The 18,799-nt window shown below is 36.3% G+C and overlaps 1 protein-coding gene across 19 annotated transcripts; it reads left to right on the top strand.

The window, feature by feature from the left end:
- Window positions 1–4,761: 4,761 nt before the first annotated feature.
- On the top strand, window positions 4,762–18,280 carry LOC18445429 (protein NARROW LEAF 1). 19 transcript variants are annotated; one of them, XM_088847298.1, is made up of 8 exons: window positions 4,993–5,406; window positions 5,786–5,876; window positions 7,039–7,516; window positions 8,066–8,195; window positions 13,015–13,080; window positions 13,166–13,255; window positions 14,479–14,982; window positions 17,753–18,280. In XM_088847298.1, exons 2-8 carry the CDS (start codon window positions 5,860–5,862, stop codon window positions 18,055–18,057), a joined length of 1,590 nt encoding a protein of 529 aa, XP_088703424.1. In that variant the 5' UTR covers window positions 4,993–5,406; window positions 5,786–5,859; the 3' UTR covers window positions 18,058–18,280. The 19 variants fall into 19 exon arrangements, with proteins under 19 accessions (XP_020529983.1, XP_088703432.1, XP_088703424.1 ...); XM_088847297.1 differs by having other exon boundaries at window positions 5,011–5,182; XM_088847299.1 differs by having other exon boundaries at window positions 5,394–5,499.
- The last annotated feature ends 519 nt before the right edge of the window (window positions 18,281–18,799 follow it).

Here is an 18,799-nt window from a genome sequence, read left to right as displayed (position 1 = left end):
GCAGCCACCCAATTTCATCTTCAGTAGTCAAGATTAATGGCAACAACTTGGTACCAAAGGTAAATGGTTTCAATATATATCAAAATATTAATAACAATTTTTAAAGTTTATTATTATTTTTCATGTTAATGTTAGCCATGGTTTAGATTCCCTACCTCAATACTTTTAGATCCAAAATCCATCTCTAGGATGGAATTTGGAGGGAGGACTCACCTAAAGATGCAAGTTAGAAAACTCGCCAAAACCTCGCCTTTGTAAATCAATCTTATTTACAAAACAAATAAATAAAGGGTTTGGTTTATATAAGGTTGATGCATTAAACAATCAAAGTCAACTACATCTTCAAATGGTGCTAAAAGATGTCATTTCAATATGGCTCTATGATGGCCAAAAAATATATTTGCATCCCTAGTTATGAAATCAAAAGTTTAAAAAATAATGTAAATCAAGAAGATCCATAAATAGTTGAAAAGTCATAAAATTAGACTGATTAGATAATACATTGCAAACTGCACTATTCATTAAACAATTTTTTGAACATTCATATATCATGAGGTACAAATAATCAATTAGGGGGGATTTTAGCACCAAAACAACCTTATATCTAGTTTTGGATATGGGCCTGGCTTCTACATAATGAGCGTAACATGCTAAAGTTTCTATAGGGCCTAGGCTCTATGAAAACCAAATAAAGCTTCACCTTAAATCCTCATATGGAAAGACCACATAATTATCCATGATGGTTTTTAAATCAATTTTCAACCTTGACAATAAAATTAAAACTAAAAAAATAATACAAATATTATGGATAATAGTACAAATATTGTGAATTTGTGAACACTTATGTTTAGGGCGAAATGGATTGTCTATATGGTTTGTTGCAATATACACTATACAACCATAATGTTGACGATCGATATAACAGTTTTTCAACTTGCAATTTTTTATGAGCTGTGAGGGCGCTTTACGTATTTTGATAGGGCCCTTCCCCTATCAAACCATTTTCCTATAATTTAATTTATGCCGTATTATTTCAATTCGCTATACAGCCGGGGCTCCTTGATGTCATCTTCATGCCGGACAATATATGTCATTCTCAAGGCAAATTGTTTTTCCACATGCCCCATGCTTTGCGAAATTGACATAAGCGTCCAAGCCTTGTTTATGAATCATAAAAGACCCCCACATCCTTTAGAAAATGTGACACTATTCTGGCCACTATAACTCTCCCCCTTTCCGGCTATTGAATCCGGAAGGAAGCCATATAAGCCTTTTTACGGGTTCTCTTGGAACCTCTAAAGTATTTTAAAAATCGCCGATCCGTCTCAAAAATTAGTCCGAGTTGGATGAAACTAAGGGCTGGACAAATATAAATTGATAAAAATCTTCAAAATCACTTTTCTTCCAAATTTTTCTATTTTTAAAATATCTTTGTCAATGCAGCCCAGCCTGACTTGGAAATCAACTGAGAATCAAAAGAACTCAGTCGGGTCCGGTTCCAATTTTCCAACATTGTTAAACATATGACCTTTTATGGAAACCCTAAAAATTTATCAGCTGTGCTATTTTTAGTTGGATTTTACTTCAATTTTCAAACTCCTTGGGTTGAAAAGGCAGTAATGTTTATGCTTTTTGGTAGTGGTTGTTGAGTTTGAGTGCCCACTTACCTACCTCAAGGAAAACTCCAATAAGGGAAACTTATTTTGAAACCTAAATCGAGAAATATGCTCAACGTTATTGTACATAATTGTTTTAGCACTTTGTTAGCATTCACAATGGCATAGGACATGAGGAGGTGCTACCCCTACCAGGTGTAACTTATATTTCATTATTATTATAAGGGTAATGGCCTTTGGTCTAGCGATGAGATACCCAATTTGAAAAAATTATGTTCAAATTCTCAATATTTGCGATGCAAGTCAAACCAAGGCGATCTAGGCTTGCTTTTATTTATTTATTTATGGGTGTAGTCTGCAAAAGATTCCAATATTAAATAATTAAAGTAAGGTGTACCAACCAAATTGTCATAAGATGTAATTTTGGTGTAAAATTTTTTTAGGATGGTTTGAGAATCCATTATCATCTCTAGTTTTAAAATTTTAGACTTAAAAAATTGTTCAAATCAAGTAAATCTATAAACACATTAAAAAATTGAAAATGGACGGTCCAGATAATGTATTACGAGGTGCACTATGTTTTAGACTTTAAATCTTTTTTTTCACATTCATATATCTCGATGTGGAGATGATTAATTAGAGAGCTTTCCAACTTCAAAACAACCTTTTATGATAGAATTTTTAGATGCCCCTGGATTCTACATTTTGAGGTTGCAACCTTATATAAACATTTTCCTTAATGCATTCACTAACTTTTTTTGGGGGTGTGTATGCTACAACAAAATGAAGGTTATAAGCCATTGGATGTGAAAATAGTGGATGGCTAGAGTGTGTTATTTCCCCACTCAAATTTCATGAAATACCTTTGGGGAGAGTTGTGACGATTCCCAATCCATCCCTTGCTGACATCTAACGGATGTGCTGATGCAAAGTTTTTCACAATTTTTTTAGTTTATTAAACACAAATTGTTAGTAGATTGTATACTATAAGATCATTTAATCTTTGATACAAAGAGGTCATCATCACTTATATAAGTTAAATTTGGGGTATATCACAATGCTTAAAAAAATTTATTTTGACACTGATTCTAATTAATGCGGTACTCTTAGCTATTTAGCTACTCAATTTTACATCCAACAGCTAAAATAGATTGTAGCCACATTTTACTAAAAGTAAACGGTCTATCAAGCCTAACCCAACCATTGCCCCCAAAAGATAGCCATGAGAATCTAGAAAAAGAAAAACATGGAGAGCTAACTTTCCAAGGGCAATATCAATATTTTCTCCCTATTTTGCACAAGGTCGAAAATATAGAAAATACAAGGAGTTAGCGGCCCCGGTTTCATATTGATGATGACAAGTAATTTTTGCAAATTGGTGTAAGCACAAATCTAGAAAAAAGGGAATTATAAGTACAAACATAAAATATTTGAAAAAGAGGATAACTCGTTGGGTGTTTCTTAAAATATACTATTTATTTTATCAAAAGGTAAAAATTTCATGAAAAAAAAAAAAACATTTATTTACACTATTGCGTGCTTATTTAGCAACTTTTTTTAAGGGAAAAAGTTTATATAAAGCATTAACTTTATAATATAAAGGTAAGACACCGTACATAACACCGGGAATTATTATTGCACTATTGAAAACCCTCAAATTGATAATCGTGACCTTGAGATATATGATATGGAAAAAAAGAAAAAATAAAAATAAAATTTAAAGTCCTAAAAATAATGCATAGCAGTTAAAAAATAATCCTAAAAATAATACAAATTGTAACACAATATTGAACTATTATTTTTCAACATTTTCAATTGTTTTTTATCTCTGTGATATTACACTATAGTTTTAGATTTAAATTTCATAATTAGGATAGAAATAAATTTTCCATCCACGGTCGAGGTTTTCCAAACCAAAACATCTTTTACACGATTTAGAGGTGTATCTTACTTTAATTGTTTAAAATTGAAGTCTTCTATAAGCCACAACTAACCTTTGAATCATATCACCATTTATTTATTTATTTTCATTTGGATGTACTCCACCCTCATTTTTGTGACATAAATTGGACCGTTGTAAAATCCAACCACCATTCTTGGATCATGATTTTTTGGATACACATATATTTGTGTACTCAATGCTAGCAAAACTGAATTTGTTAGTCCAATCGGTTGGACTGACTTATTACTTATATGTCAATACTCGTAAAACTGGATTAGTTAGTCCAATCGATTGGACTATTGACTTATATATTGACAAGCTTTATTTGAAAATACAATCCAAAATAGTTCCAAAACAGTTTAAAATCAACATTTGACCAATCACACCACACTATTTTTTAAAACGGAAATTACAAAATCAGGTTGGGTAATTTATACTAGGAAAACTTTTATATATTGTCGAGGCTCTAAATTATCAAATTAGAGCTCACCTCAAAAATTTCACTAGAAGAGGTTGTTTTGATGCCTAAATATCATCAAATTGATTATCTCGACATCAAGATGCACGAACATAAAAAAAAAAAAAAAGATTTTCAAATTTTGAAAATAGTGCATCTTGTAACGCATTTCTGGATAGTCAACATTCAAGATTTAAAATTTTTCATAGATCTGCTCGATATACACTATTTTTGAAGTTTTAAATTTTATAATTAGAGATAAAATATATTTTAAGTTTATCACAAAGATTTCCAGTATTGAAACCACATTTTCTTGAAACTTTTGAAGGTACATTTTATTTTGATTGTTTAGAGCCTCGGCTCGATACCAACCGCACCTTTTATAGTTTATGCTATGATATATTTTAGATGAGTACTGATCTTATGGGATCCTTTCACACCCATGTGTGTAGGACTCTAAAGGATCACTGTTAATTTAGCATAGATCTTTAAAAAAGTCAAATCCCACATTCATGTGATAACTTTTTTGGAGATTTGTGTCAAAATGAATTGTGATCCTTTGAGGTCCTACACACACATGGATGTGAGAGGGTCTCACAAGATCATTGCTCGTTTAGATTTATATTATTATTTATATATTTTATTTACTATTAAAAATATTTATTTTCATTTAATTCAAATTTGAACTAATTTTGATTTAACCGGATCCCTTATATATTTGGGCGTTTAGTTCCAACTTGACAAGAGTTCGAGAGGTTACATATTCGCCGGGGGAAAAGAAAGAATAATTTCACTTATTTGGAAGGGGGCTTTTTGATACTTCTCTAAATTTGGAAACACAAGAATAATTTCCGTCGTTTGGAAGGGGCTTTTTCATACTTTCCATAAAGTTGGAAACATTTGCCATTTATCATTTGTTGGTGGTAATTTAGTCATTTTCACTGTTACATACAAATGCTATCTCCAATTTACCGTTTAAACCCCCTGAGGTTTATAAGAAGACCCGGTCTTTGTAGACCGCCATTAAAATACAGCTTCTAAGCTCCAAAATTTCTGCATTCTTCTTTAGTGACAGTTACTATTTAGAGAAAAAAAACTTTATGAGAGGGTCCAGCAATGGAGTTTCCCTGGTTCTATGTAAGAGCCCTTCTTCTTCTTCCCAGAAAGGCAAGTAAAAATGTAGCAAAATACCATCTTTTAATGAGATTTAGTTATCTTTTTGGTTCAAGGCAAACTGAAATGGTCGATTTTTTTGTTGGGTATCTGGAAATGGTTGGAATAAGGTTTGTTACTGTTATGCATGATGCGTGATTGAGATTTAGTGGGTCCCTGGTCCTATTGGTGCCGCCCCCTTCAATCATGCTTTGTTAGGCTCTCATGGAAGTGAAAAGGTGGATTTTTTTTCTCTCTTTCTTTAGCTTTTTAAAAAATCTGGTGTGGTTCTCATGTTGCAGAGATACGGTTCCTGTTTTCTTGATCAAATGGTCTCTCTTTCTCTCTCTCTCTCTCTCCCTCTCTCTCTCTCTCCCTCTCTCCCTCTCTCTCTCTTTCTTCTTCTTCTTCTTCTTCTTATTTGGGTACAACAAAAATGCAGTGTCAGTTTATATACAACTGTATCTTCTCTTTCTTGCTCCCTCTCTTTCTTTCTCTGCTCTTCTACCTTCCATCCTCTATCTTGTCCTTCTCTCTCTATCTATCTATCTCTATCTATCTATCTCTATCTCTTTCACTCTCATCCTCATTCTTCTTCCCTTTTTTTGCCCATTTCAGTGGACTGAAAGTTAAATGTCGACACGTCTCCTTTCCTTCCATTTGGTGTCTCTCCTGTCTCAAATTTGGGTGGAATGGAAATGCCATGCCTGTATGTTTCTCGTCTACACTCTTTCTCGTCATAGAACTTCGTTTTTAAGGAGTCTGGATCTTACATTTACTTATCATCCTAAGAAATTGAGGCAGAGTAGATGTGCTTCTTCTTCATGTCCTTTTACGGTATTTATTTATATTTATTTCTGGTACCTGACCTCTAAGTGTATCACAAAGACACAACAATGCAATGGTTTTGGGTGGGTTGAGAGAGAGAGAGAGAGAGAGAGAGAGAGAGAGAGAGAGAGAGAGAGAGAGAGAGAGAGAGAGAGAGAGAGAGAGAGAGAGAGAGAGAGCATTATTTTATTTCTTCTGGCATACTTGATATTTAGCAGCCGCTTCGACGACTATAGAGAGAGAGTCTTTACCTTATTTATTTCTTCTGGCACCCCGATGTGTAGCAACCGTGTAGCAGCTGCTTCGACAGATATTTGTTGAAATTTCTCTATATTTTCTGCTGCTTGCTTTTCCATTGATTGATTTTTGTTCTGGGCTTATGCACATCTTGGCTGAATTATTGCTGGTCCCCATCACGTTAGTGCTTCATGTTATTCATAGATATATCAGAAGAATTAACTTCTCCATGTTTGGTACTTCAAAACTTATGCAAAATTCAGGAAAAGAAAAAGTAATGTTTGGAGCTGTCCACGGCTATGACCTTGCATCATAATTGCTTCCATGGGCACTTAACCATTCTTTAGCATTATAGTCTAGTCCCTGTTTATCTTATTTCAAATGAGCAGCATGTTGTTGCTTTGTTTCTTTCTACTATTCAATTTTCTCTTCACTGTTGATAATAGAGGAAAACTCATCTGATAGTGCTCTGGAATATGGTAACAAATTTTCTCCTTCTTGTGTTTGCTCTTCTATTGAGTAGTCTTTAAGGCACTTTTATTTATTATGTGTTCTTACTGAAAAGCATTGCTTGATGTATGCTCATTCTCTTCTATAGATGACAGTTAGATATAAAAAAGAATTTTCTTACTTCCACTTCTTAGATCTAGTTGTTATATTAATCGATCCCATTCTATTAGCCTGTTCTTAGCATCTCTTCTTAGAACTAGCTATTATTTTGCTTCATCTTGTATGAACTTGTTATGTACACATAGTATCTCTCTCTCTCTCTCCCCCGCCACCTAAGTTAAGTTATTTGCATATAGACCTCCTGAGGAAATGGATACGACTAGATCAACGCAATCTGAGGAATCAGCTTTGGACCGAGAACACAGTTTCTTCAGCCACCACCGCACACACTCTTCCTCTCCTCCTCTTCAGCCTTTCACATCGGGTGGCCAATACACTGAGGGCAATGCAGCTTACTTCTCATGGCCAATGTCTTGGCGCCTAAATGGGGCGGCTGAAGAAAGGGCTAACTATTTTGCTAACCTTCACAAGGGGGTCATTCCCCAAAGTATTGATCGCTTGCCAAATGGCCAACAAGCCATGACATTGCTCGAGTTAATGACAATACGGGCATTCCATAGCAAGTTCTTGCGTCGATGCAGCCTTGGAACTGCAGTGGGGTTTCGAATAAAAGGTGGAGTTTTGACAGATATACCTGCCATTCTTGTGTTTGTTGCTCGGAAGGTGCATAAACAATGGTTGGACAGAAGCCAATGCTTACCCTCTGTTCTTGAGGTAAACCCTTAAAATCATAAATCACTGTTTTTCTTTTTCATTTGAAGGTTATTTTATGGGAGCTGAGTTTATTGTTAATTGAAACTAAATGTTTGAACTAAACTTGAAAGTTTCAAAGTTTATTTTCCTTTCTTATTCCACGTTCTTGTGTGATATTGAGAAGCTTAAATTTGAAAATTTAAACTTTAACTTCAAACATTTGAGAGTTCATTGGTTTTGCAAATTTCTTTTCAACTTGATGATTGTATGTATTGCTATTGCTTTCTTGAAAGTGTTACCATAGGGGCGTGTTTTGCCACCTATTCCACTAACTTTGGAAGCCACGGCTTCCATGGAGTATCATGGAATCTGTAGCTTCCAAATTTCAGCATGAATTTACACTGTTTAGCAGTTCCTGTTTAACGAACAAGGGAAGTGCTACAGTACTGGATGCTGCAGCTTCCAGTAATCAAACACACGCAAAGTGGTTCACTTTACCAATGATTTCCATGAACTAGATTATATTCTTTGTGCTTGTGATGATGTTATATTTTGGGTGGTGGTGAATAGGGGCCTGGAGGTGTGTGGTGTGACGTGGATGTTGTGGAGTTCTCATACTTTGGAGAACAAACAACTGCCCCTAAAGAGCAATTATACTCTGAGCTTGTCGATGGCCTACGAGGAAGTGACCCTTGTATAGGTTCGGGCTCTCAGGTTCTACATTTGACTTTCAAACTGATGATGCTACCTGTCTAGTTTTGCATTATTAGTCTCCTTTAGATGATAGACAAGTCTCATATATGTGGCAAGCTTTGGGTGATGGAACTTCTGTTATCTTGGTAGGTTGGATGTTGATGTGGAGAATACCCATCGATACCCCTCATTTTGCATACTCAAGGTTTTTCTTGGGCTCATAGGACAATTAGTTATTATATCATTTTCTATTGGTTGACTTCATATTGAATAGTGTCAGTCACTCCATAAGCTTTTAAAGAGTTTCAAAGTTAAAGATGATCATAAATAACCTCTTTCTGAAATGGTTAAGTTTTTATGCAATAAAAAGAAACTAACAAATCAGTCGATGTTGGATGTTTATAATCATTGTCCAGTGTTGTTGATAGCTTCATAGCATCGATGTGATAAGTCGATGGCTTATCCTTCAAATTGTAATTTATGTTCATGTGGAAATTTTTGAAATGCTCATGTCTCATAGGGTTATAAGGGCATTTCAAGCTGGAGGATTGGTGTTGCTTAAGCTTGATCAATTGCATTAGCTTGGGTCTAGCATCTACTTGAGATCAATCAAAAACTATTTGAAGTTACCTCTTTGGCATCCACCATCATATTTTTTATGTAGTTGTCTTATTTTATTGTTATAAAGTAATAAAAATAAAAACTAAAACCAAAAATATAGGTGTCCTGAATCACAGTCAGAGATAGTACAGTCCCATTTGCGAGGAGCTCAGAAACTCCATTTTGAGCTGTGGCAACTCTAGTTGGCACTTCAAGATATTAGCTGAAATGCAGCTCAAGTGTCTTAAAACTGCTGGAGCTGAAGCTTCCAGTCAGATGTGTCATGAAGTGTGTGCTTCATACTTTGCCCTGGAGTGCACCCCATGAACTCGACAACTCTGAGTATGCCAATTTCAAAGCCTTCAAATAGTTTAATGATTTTTGTTTCTTAGAAGTCTTTCCAAATTAGTGCGTCCATGAGTAATTAGATTATAGAAAAGACCATGAATCCTGTGACTCTAACGACACCCTGACAACATGCAACTGGAGACCCATGACCCATATGTTTCCATGCTTTGGGGAGCTACTAGAAAAATAATTTCTGTGCGATGGATTTTTCATACTTTAATGTTTAGAATAACTGTTTTTCCTTCTTTTGTTTCTATGTTAAACTACTGTTGCTATTGTATCCAAGAGTTCTGCTGCATACTCTGCACTTGACAATTGTTTTTGTATTTAATCTTGGTTAAGTCTGCCATGGCCAGTCTTTTTAAACTCCATGACCTGTCCCAAGTCGGTTATGCCGGTCCCAAGCCTAGAGAAAGGAGGAGGGTTGTGTTAGGTGGGCAACTAGCGTAAAACTGTCACATATTTTCACGAATCCTGAACCAATGTTATATGCTCATGCTAGGGCATTCCTTGTAAGCGAGGAAGTAGTGAGAAGAGATACAATGACTTCTGTTATGGTTGAGGATATAACCCTTGATAGAGCGGAATGATATAGCAGGATTCGTGTAACCAATCCAAATAGATAGGATAAGGCTCGGATAATGATGATGATGGTGTATTTAATCTTGGTTAAGTATTACTCTTCACTTGGACAATTCTGAGTCGTCAAGTCATTCTAATGGTAGCCTTATGAAGTATACTACTCATTTACTCATTCTTCTATAGTTGCTTATGAGGTATTAACTCAAATGTGTTGAAGTGGTATACAAATATAAATATTTCTGCTTATTAAAAACCTGACTATAAGTTATACTTCTCTGAAAGGAAAAATTAATGGGGCTTGTCCTTGAAGTAATGAAAATCAGTTCATTGGTTGAGTTATGATTACCACATAGCAATGTCTACTGACTCAAGGAGACCCATGAGAGATGAACTAGTTAACATTCTACCCATATCTTTTGATTTAATTTCAAAATACCTATTAAAAAACATATGATTATGAGTTGGAATAGTTGTGAATGGGTCAAATGTTGAATAGTTCATCTCTTATGGGTATTTTGATAAATTTCCATATAATTAATTATATGAATTATAATAGGATTAATTTTTTACTATAACTCAAATGCACTTGACATAATTAATTTTGTATACAGTTTTTATGTTTTTATATTTTAATATTTTGTACTTCTTCTATTTTTATTTTTGAGAAATGATCATATAGGACCTTCCCTCACCCATGTGTGTAGGACCCCAAAGGATCACCCATTAAATTTGGCACAGATCTATAGAAAAGTCAAGTCCCACACCCATTTGATAACTTTTCTAGAGATCCGTGCCAACTTTAATGGTGATCCTTTAGGGTCCTACATGCATGGGTGGGGGAGGGTCCTATAGGATCATTACTCTTTATTTTTATGAGAAAATGATCTTTAACAATTTTTCTGTTTTTCTAGTTTTTGAAAAAAAATTCTCATCTTTTATATGCTTTTCATGTTGTTTATCATTTTTTACTGATTTGATCAAATTTTCAGGAAATTTTCCAAGTGTTTTAGGTTTCCCTGGCTCTATGCGTGGCTAGTCGCTACTCAGGTCCCGCGCCTGAGTTCCATGGCCTAGTGGCGTCTTTGAACACTGCCACATAGCATGAGAGGCAATCTCGAAGGACTCATGTGATTCTAGATTCGGACTACCTTGTTCCCCAGAAATCCCTAAATGGCTATCTACTTTTTTCATCATCCAAGAGCAAGGATCCTGGGATCTTTATAACCTCAAGTCCTATTGTTTGTAGGTTCTCTCATATTGATGTGGCCTTCTTGAAGCCTGAAGGAGCCATTTGATATTCATTCTTCAGGGTGGATTCAAATGCTAAACAAGGGAGTAGTAAAGAGGTAAACACAAGGGGGGCCATATCATGGAAAATTTTGATTTCTACCACTGCTATTGTGACTCTTTAGCCCTTGGCTGGTTTTGCGTTTCGACACTTGAGGACACCTCGGAATATTAAAAGCGATAAAAAACTGTGAAGGGGTCTAATGGTAGGGTTTGTATTCAAGCCATTTTGGCTTATCATCCTTGACCACCTCTTGCCCACTTTTTATGTGGTGTAGGAAGGACAATCATATTACATATAGTAAAAAGCTTAATTTTTTTTGAATAATAATTGTATGGTCACTTCTAGCCGTGCTTGAAGGACTGACGCTCATGATAGTGTCCATGTAACACTGATTTCTACAATAGACGACTAAAATTAATTAAAATTGTCTTAAAGAAAATGTGAGAAAATAATGATTTTGGGTGTAGCCCAAACATTCCAACTACAAAAGCAAGGGTGCTACTTTGACAATTTGCTGAGATCTAGTCCCTTGACCTTGTTTAGACTACCATAACTTTCTTCTTTTCTAGATTAACATTGACATGGAATTTTGGCAACATCCAAAAGTATGTTGGTTTTTGCTTAGCAGGCCTATATGTTACGTTTTATGATTGCACGGTTCTATTAGTTATTTCTTTTTGGAAATATATTCCTATTGATCTTAATATTGATGACTATGATAAAGATCATATGAGCTCACTGGCCTCTGGAACAATATGCGCTCGACGGCCCAAATTGAATCTCACAGAAATGAAAGATCAACATTGGGCATTAGAACTCTCTTTCTAAAAAAGTAGAGTCTGATGGATCCATTATTTTGCACACATATACACCTTATCCGGGCATTCCAAATAAAAAAGAATAGATATGCCCCAAAACTTTGGCCAAAATGTGCCTGTCATTCCAGTGAACATAGGTCATCCAGATTACCTCCTCTCGTTCACTATGGGCTGTGCGGTCTATATTGTTTGATAGGTCGGTTGGCTCACAGATTCTTATCCTAATAGATGATTATATGTCTGTCTATATTCCTACAAGGGCATTTCAGTGTTCTTTTATTTCTTTATTGATGGTTATTCATGTACTCCAATGTGTGTATTAGTTATTTATGTCTCATGCTCTTTTATCTGATTCTCATTCTTTCCATAGTATTAGAGCGTATTTTATGAAAAGATTCACAGTTTTGCCATTGTCACTTTCCATTTTTTTGAATTCTGTATTTTCAAATTCTGTTCTTGCCATTCATGTTTTTATCAGCTCACTGTATCGGTTTCCTTGGTGGTCATTTACTATGTTTGATGTGTGTTTTTCCAACAGTTCACACACACAAAGAGGTGTACTTGTGCTTTGTTAGGAATTCATCTCATACTATTTTGTCCCCTATGTAATAAATTCTCTTTGTAACTACTTTCGTGCAACCATTATGCATGTTGGGTATAAAGGAGTGTTATGCTGGTGCTTCTCTTTTGACCATTCTCCCTCTAATGGCATGTCTGTATTAGTTATATTAGTGTTTGATGTCATCCTAAGCATTGAGGATATTCATGTCATTATGGTACTTAATGCAACATCTTCAGGATCATTTAGGTATGATTACTGTCGTTAATGCCTTGGACTTGATGTATATATTGTTTTTTATTATCACAAAAAAATTTCCAGTTGCATGTCACGGCTAATAACAATCAATACTATGGTGAAACCATTCATGATGATTGCTTCACATTCATGTGAAGTGCAGGTTCACTGTCAGTGAGCTGCACCCTCACAACATAAAGCAAGATTAATAATGTAAAAATTATCTGTGTTGCTGCACATGAATCTTAACTCCTTGATCAAATGTTGATATTCATTTCAACCCATAAAAATAATCCTCAAAAGCATTGCAGGATCATAATGTCATCGGTGATATCGTTTCTTTGTTTCTTTTTCTTTCTAATAATCTGATACACGTTATTCATTGTGCTAGGTTGCAGGTCAAGAAACTTTTGGAACTCTGGGTGCTATTGTCAAGAGCCGAACTGGGTCCCGCCAGGTTGGGTTCCTCACAAATCGTCATGTTGCCGTTGATCTTGATTTCCCAAACCAGAAAATGTTTCATCCTTTGCCCCTCAACTTAGGACCTGGAGTTTACTTGGGTGCTGTGGAAAGGGCGACATCTTTCATAACAGATGATGTTTGGTATGGGATTTTTGCAGCTACAAATCCAGGTTGGTTTAAATGTATCATGATAATTTCTTCTCAATTGAAATGTTATTATTATCATTATTGTTGTGGAAGACGGCCATATTCCCTCCTTGTTTTCTGTATGGCCAACATAGATCATGAAATGGTGTACATCTATTTGTATCAGATGTGGATTCTTACGCTTCTCTTTTTTTTTCAGTTTTTTGGGTTTTTGGTTGGGGTAAGACATCAGAATCCAATGGACTTTGGAACAATAAAAGTCCATTGGGTGATGACTGCTCACAACAATGATGGATGGCGATGTGGAGTATGGAACCACCTGAACAGGACATGACCCTAATGGTGGCTCCCATCACTCTTTCTATGACCATCTATCATTTCGTAGGATTGTGACCATATGGACTACATTCTCCCATAATTCATTGGGTCCTAGTAGTTTTTCCCCAATTTCCTGTGTATGCAAGTTGATCTGCATTAGCAATGAATTTTGAACTCTTCGCATCCTATATACAAACATGGCGTCATTCAATGAGACTAATAGCAAGAGAAATGGATTAATTTCACTTTCCTGAAACAAAGAAAAGGCAATTTCTGGATCTGCAGACCCCTTATATTTCCATAATGACCACGTGGCTTTGGTACAGTTTAATAAGCTTGATTCCATGGTTTCCCTTTGATGCTGGGAATGCTGCAAATTCTTATCCCTGTGAAATCTTGAAAGCTCCTGGAAATTCGCTCTTGCGTGAGTCACTGGGAGTGCTTTCTTAAAATTGTAAAGTTGGTTTTTCCCAAAGATACATACTTTACCTTTTTACTTTTTGTTTTTAATGAAATGTATCCTGTGCCTTCGTGAACATGGATTCCCATCTTCTGTAACTTTTGCTGATAATATCTTCTTTTTAGTTAAAACCCACATCTCTCACCCTGACTTGGAAACTAGCAGTTGATTTGTTTTTTCTGAGTATACTAGCCAATCATGGAAATTTCAGTTAATTTCCTTATTCAAATGTTGAATATAGTCTAAAATTTTGGTCCTTTTTTTAAAAAAAATATTAAATTAAATCATACGAAGAAAATATGTTGCCTATTTTTTGTGGTTAAGGAAGCTTGCAATCATTAGGTACAAGGTTAAATTCTCTAAATACCTATTTTAGTGATTAGTAAAGAATCAGTGGAGTATTTCACATTTCTCTGACCTTCATCTCTATCAAAAGATTAATGCAAGATTTGTATATGCTTCTGTTAGAGACTTTTGTTAGGGCAGATGGGGCATTCATTCCCTTTGCTGAAGACTTTGACATGTCAAAGGTCACCACATTGGTGAAAGGAGTTGGAAGAATTGGAAATGTCATAACCCTAGACCTCCAGTCTCCCATTGGCACCCTGATTGGCAAGAGGGTGTTGAAGGTTGGTAGAAGCTCTGGTTTAACAACAGGGAACATAATGGCATATGCTCTTGAATATAATGATGAGAAGGGGATTTGTTTTCTCACCGATTTCCTAGTTGTGGGTGACACTGCACTAGGGTTTGACTTAGAAGGAGATAGTGGGAGCTTGATACTCTTGGCAGGCGAGAATGAAGACCAAAAGCCAAGGCCTATTGGAATTATATGGGGAGGGACTGCAAATAGAGGAAGGTTGAAGCTTAGAAAGGGATCAGGTCCGGAGAATTGGACAAGTGGGGTTGATCTTGGGCGGCTTCTAGACCTTCTTGAACTTGACGTCATTATCACTGGTCAAGGACTACAAGGCAAGTGTTGAAATGTTCTTACTTCCTTTCTCATAAAGGAATATCATGATGTATGATATTAGTGTCAAAGATCTCATTTCTTGTTAAAAAAATAGCCAAGTCTTTTTTCAAAGTAAAGTGTTTTTCATAGATTTGTAGATTTTCTCTCCTAAATGTACCTGGTTGTTTTCCTGCACTTTTTTCTGAAAAAACAAGTTATGCGTAGATATAGAACTGGGTTTATAAGAAATGTATAAGTTATCCATGCAAAAATTTCATGTTACAAAATTCTAAGTATTATTTTTGATAGTTTAAAAATATCCTAGTTTATGGAAACTTGAAGATATTAACAAGAGGACTGTGCTTCTTATTTATTTTCTTCTTTAACTTTTTAACCTCATTTTTTGAACTATTGAGAAAAACCAGAGCATTGGAAATCTTAAAACGATGCTGCGCTGAGAAATTCCAAAGAACTTGTAAGGTAACCAAGTAATTTCAACAAAGTTATCACAAGATCTTGAATTTGTGATCGAAAGTGCCATTTGGCAGTTACAATAGTTAAGAGTCATTGCATGTGCTAAATTTGAAGAGCAGTTAATTTGAAGAGCAGTTGGCATTCTAACAAGTTTTTCAGATGGTACCGCATGTCATCCACAAGTCCAAGAAATCATGTGTTTTCGCACTGTCAGGTCTGATCTGTCAAAATGGAAGTAGGTTTCTGTTTTGCGATAATTATCTGAAATTTTTCAACTTTATGACACAATTGTGCTGAGAGTTGAGAGTCGAGATGCATAGAAGTGGTTGTGGGTTTTCCTGTAAGGAATTGGGAAATTTCTTGTGATTTCATCTGACCTTGTATATGCTAATATTGGCATCTTTTTTATGATTGAATTTGGTCATATGGGTTTGGGTAGGTCTCTTGGTGCAACCAAATTTCAACCTTTGTGTCTTGACTGATTAATTCAAAGGATTCAGCCTTCGTCACAAAATTTAAGACTGTTTTTCATGTTTTGTTTCTTTCAATAAACTTGCATGCGATGTGTCATGATTATCTTTATATTCCCATTCATCTGTTTCATGTCTGGTCCCCTTTTCATGGCTTGAATTTTGAATGCAAACCAACCTTCTATCTCTCTTTCACACACACTCTTATCTCTTTCCCACACTCACACACTGTGGAAACCAAGGAGATGCCTATTGTTTTCTTTCTCCTGCTATCTTTCATTGTGTCTGAAAACATAAGACATGTCAAGTAGTCTCTCTCTCTCTCACTCTCTCTCTCTCTCTCTCTCTATATATATATATATATATATATATGTGGAAAATTTCTCTGTAACCCTCATTTTTCAGGAGACCTAAGGATTTAAACTATTTCTTGCGGCAAAAACTCTCTATATTTTCTATCCTCTAACCCCAGGACCCCTTTGACCATGTATTATTGACCTAAATAATTTGTGAAATGACTCCTATTTACCAAATTAATATCTCCATCTCTCTCTAAACTCTCTCTCTCTCTCTCTCTCTCTCTTAAATACCCAAAGTCAGTTGCAGAAACCCTTTTTTAAGATTTGAGAGCCAAATTCTGCATTCCAATGGGGTATGAGAAACCTAGATTCACATCAGATTTCCGTGGAAGGCGTGCCTTTCCCTTCTCTTCTCCACCAATTTCTTCTACAAATCCTGCTTCATTAGAGCCTCCGCTCAATCGAGCTCCGCCTCCTCCAAGCTTTAATGGCATCCCACGCAAAACCCACAATTTGTTTCTCCAAATTCAGTGCTTAGTTGACCTCCAATCATGGCTCTACCTCCAATTCTCACTTCCTCTGCAGCTGTTTCGGAGTTTCTTTTCGTGGAAATCCTCAACCTGGGGTCTTTGGACAAAACCCACAATTCATTTATTCAGTTTCAGGCTTCAATCGACCTCCTCCATTTATTCAGTTTCAGGCTTCAATCAACCTCCTCCATTTATTCAGTTTCAGGCTTCAATTGACCTCCTCCTGTTGCCCCCCTCCTGTTATTACACCATCTTCTATGGGTTCAGAGCCCTCTTTTCATGGAAATTCTCGGGTCGACCAGCCATGTCCCAAGCTTTTGCCCCTTCTGGCCTGCCAACCATGACTGATTCGCGATTTCAACCTTCAAGTCCCCTTCGCGCTCAATCTCAGATGCTTTTTGTTCCTTTGGGCCCTCTACCTCAAGGTCTATCAAGCTTCATGGCTCAAAGACCAGTGAACCCACCACGTCCATCGTTTCAAAACCCTAGTCTTCAATCTAATGCACCTGTTTCTCAGCCATCGATGCAAGCTTTCTGTGGTCTACAAGCTAGTGCACCAGTTTCAGCGCCCCCAACCTTTCAAGCCGCAAGCTAGTGTTTGAGAGAGAGAGAGAGGTGCGAGAGAGAGACAGAGAGGTGATCTTGGTAAAAGGGAGTTATTTCACAAATTGTTTAGGTCAATAGTATGTGGTCAAAGGGATCCTGTGGGTTGAAGGATAGAAAAGATAGAGACCTTATGCCTCAAGAAATAGTTAAATCCTCGGGTCTCCTGGGAAATGGGTACAAAAAATGGGGGTTACAGAGAAATTTTCCCATATATATATATATATATATATACATCTTCCCCCTCCCCCCCCATCTTTTTCTTTCTGAGGCTTGACAAGCTAATCTTTCCCTCTGTTGACTGAAACTGATGACACGATCATCTTTTGCATATGCCATTTTTCTTTATGAGGCTTGAAAAGCAAAGCTCTCCCTCTCTTCACTCAAACTGATGACACAAATCATCTTTTGCAGATGCCATCGAAGAGCAAAGGCGCATGTCAACCGCAGATCCAACAGCAGGTGAGGCAGAGTCCACACCGCAACCGCGCACCATGTCTACTGTCCAAGAGAATGTAGAGCAAATCAACATGGAAGGAAACACGAGCTCTCACATGCAAAACACACAGGAGCAATCTACTGATGTTGAGCATCAATTAATCAAGAACTTTGGCACCTTGTCGCCTCGAAGGCTACCTGAAAATTGTGAGGGAGAAGAGGTCTTTACAGGCCTGAGATTGGGTGGTCGAGAGCCGAAAAGATTACGCTCTGATCAGTGATGCCACATGAGAGATCAAATGAACCTCTCGTCAATGGCCATCATGGATTGTATGTATGTAAAAGATACGTGTCCTTTCTCAGTTTTGGTTGATATTTATGGTGTAGTATGGTTCTTTTCGAAACATGAGGTGGCTTCCTTATCTATCTTTCATGTATTCGGATACAATTAAGGGCAGGGATATATAGCATTCAACTAGATTGGGATCTTTATCTCTAGAAAAAGGTTTTAATGTAGCATATCCCATCGAGAGTGCCTATCAAAGTGCGAGTTTAAGGTGACCTACGTCTGTATTCATTTACAATCCTCTCTCTTCCTATTTTACATACTTATCTTGGTATTTCATTGAAAGTCCATATAGAATATTTTCCTTGAATAATTTGGTTTGTTCACCAGGTTTCAAGAATGTTTATGGGGCTTGCAACAATCCGGAAAGCCTAGATCCTCGACCTATTTAATTTCACACTACCACGAGCAATTTGGTTCTTGCAAGCTCAAAATATCTGGTTCACACTTGGATAAAAACAAGATCACTCCCTTATTATACGAATGCCCCCGTGTTCCTTGATAAAAAATTTCAGGGATCGAGTTTGTGGATGTGCTTGCTTGCCTTGCACTTTTCCATTTGCGTTTAGGCGAAGTTCAAATCCTACCACCGAACTAACTACTGAATGTTACTTTAAAAGGATGTTGAAATTGATGATGGCAAGACAATAAGGGATAGGATTTGAAATGAATACATT

Source organism: Amborella trichopoda, chromosome 9 (assembly GCF_054954075.1).
Source record: "Amborella trichopoda isolate Santa Cruz 75 chromosome 9, AtrichopodaSantaCruz75HAP2 v2.0, whole genome shotgun sequence".
Classification (NCBI taxonomy): domain Eukaryota; kingdom Viridiplantae; phylum Streptophyta; class Magnoliopsida; order Amborellales; family Amborellaceae; genus Amborella; species Amborella trichopoda.
This window is presented reverse-complemented; position numbering and strand designations above follow the sequence as displayed.

What these genes read in the sequence shown, in the direction of transcription:
- LOC18445429 (XM_006855567.4), top strand. An exon ending in GCTTACCCTCTGTTCTTGAG is followed by an intron (nt 7,517 to 8,065) that starts GTAAACCCTTAA and finishes GGTGGTGAATAG; the next exon opens with GGGCCTGGAGGTGTGTGGTG. An exon ending in GTATAGGTTCGGGCTCTCAG is followed by an intron (nt 8,210 to 13,014) that starts GTTCTACATTTG and finishes TCATTGTGCTAG; the next exon opens with GTTGCAGGTCAAGAAACTTT.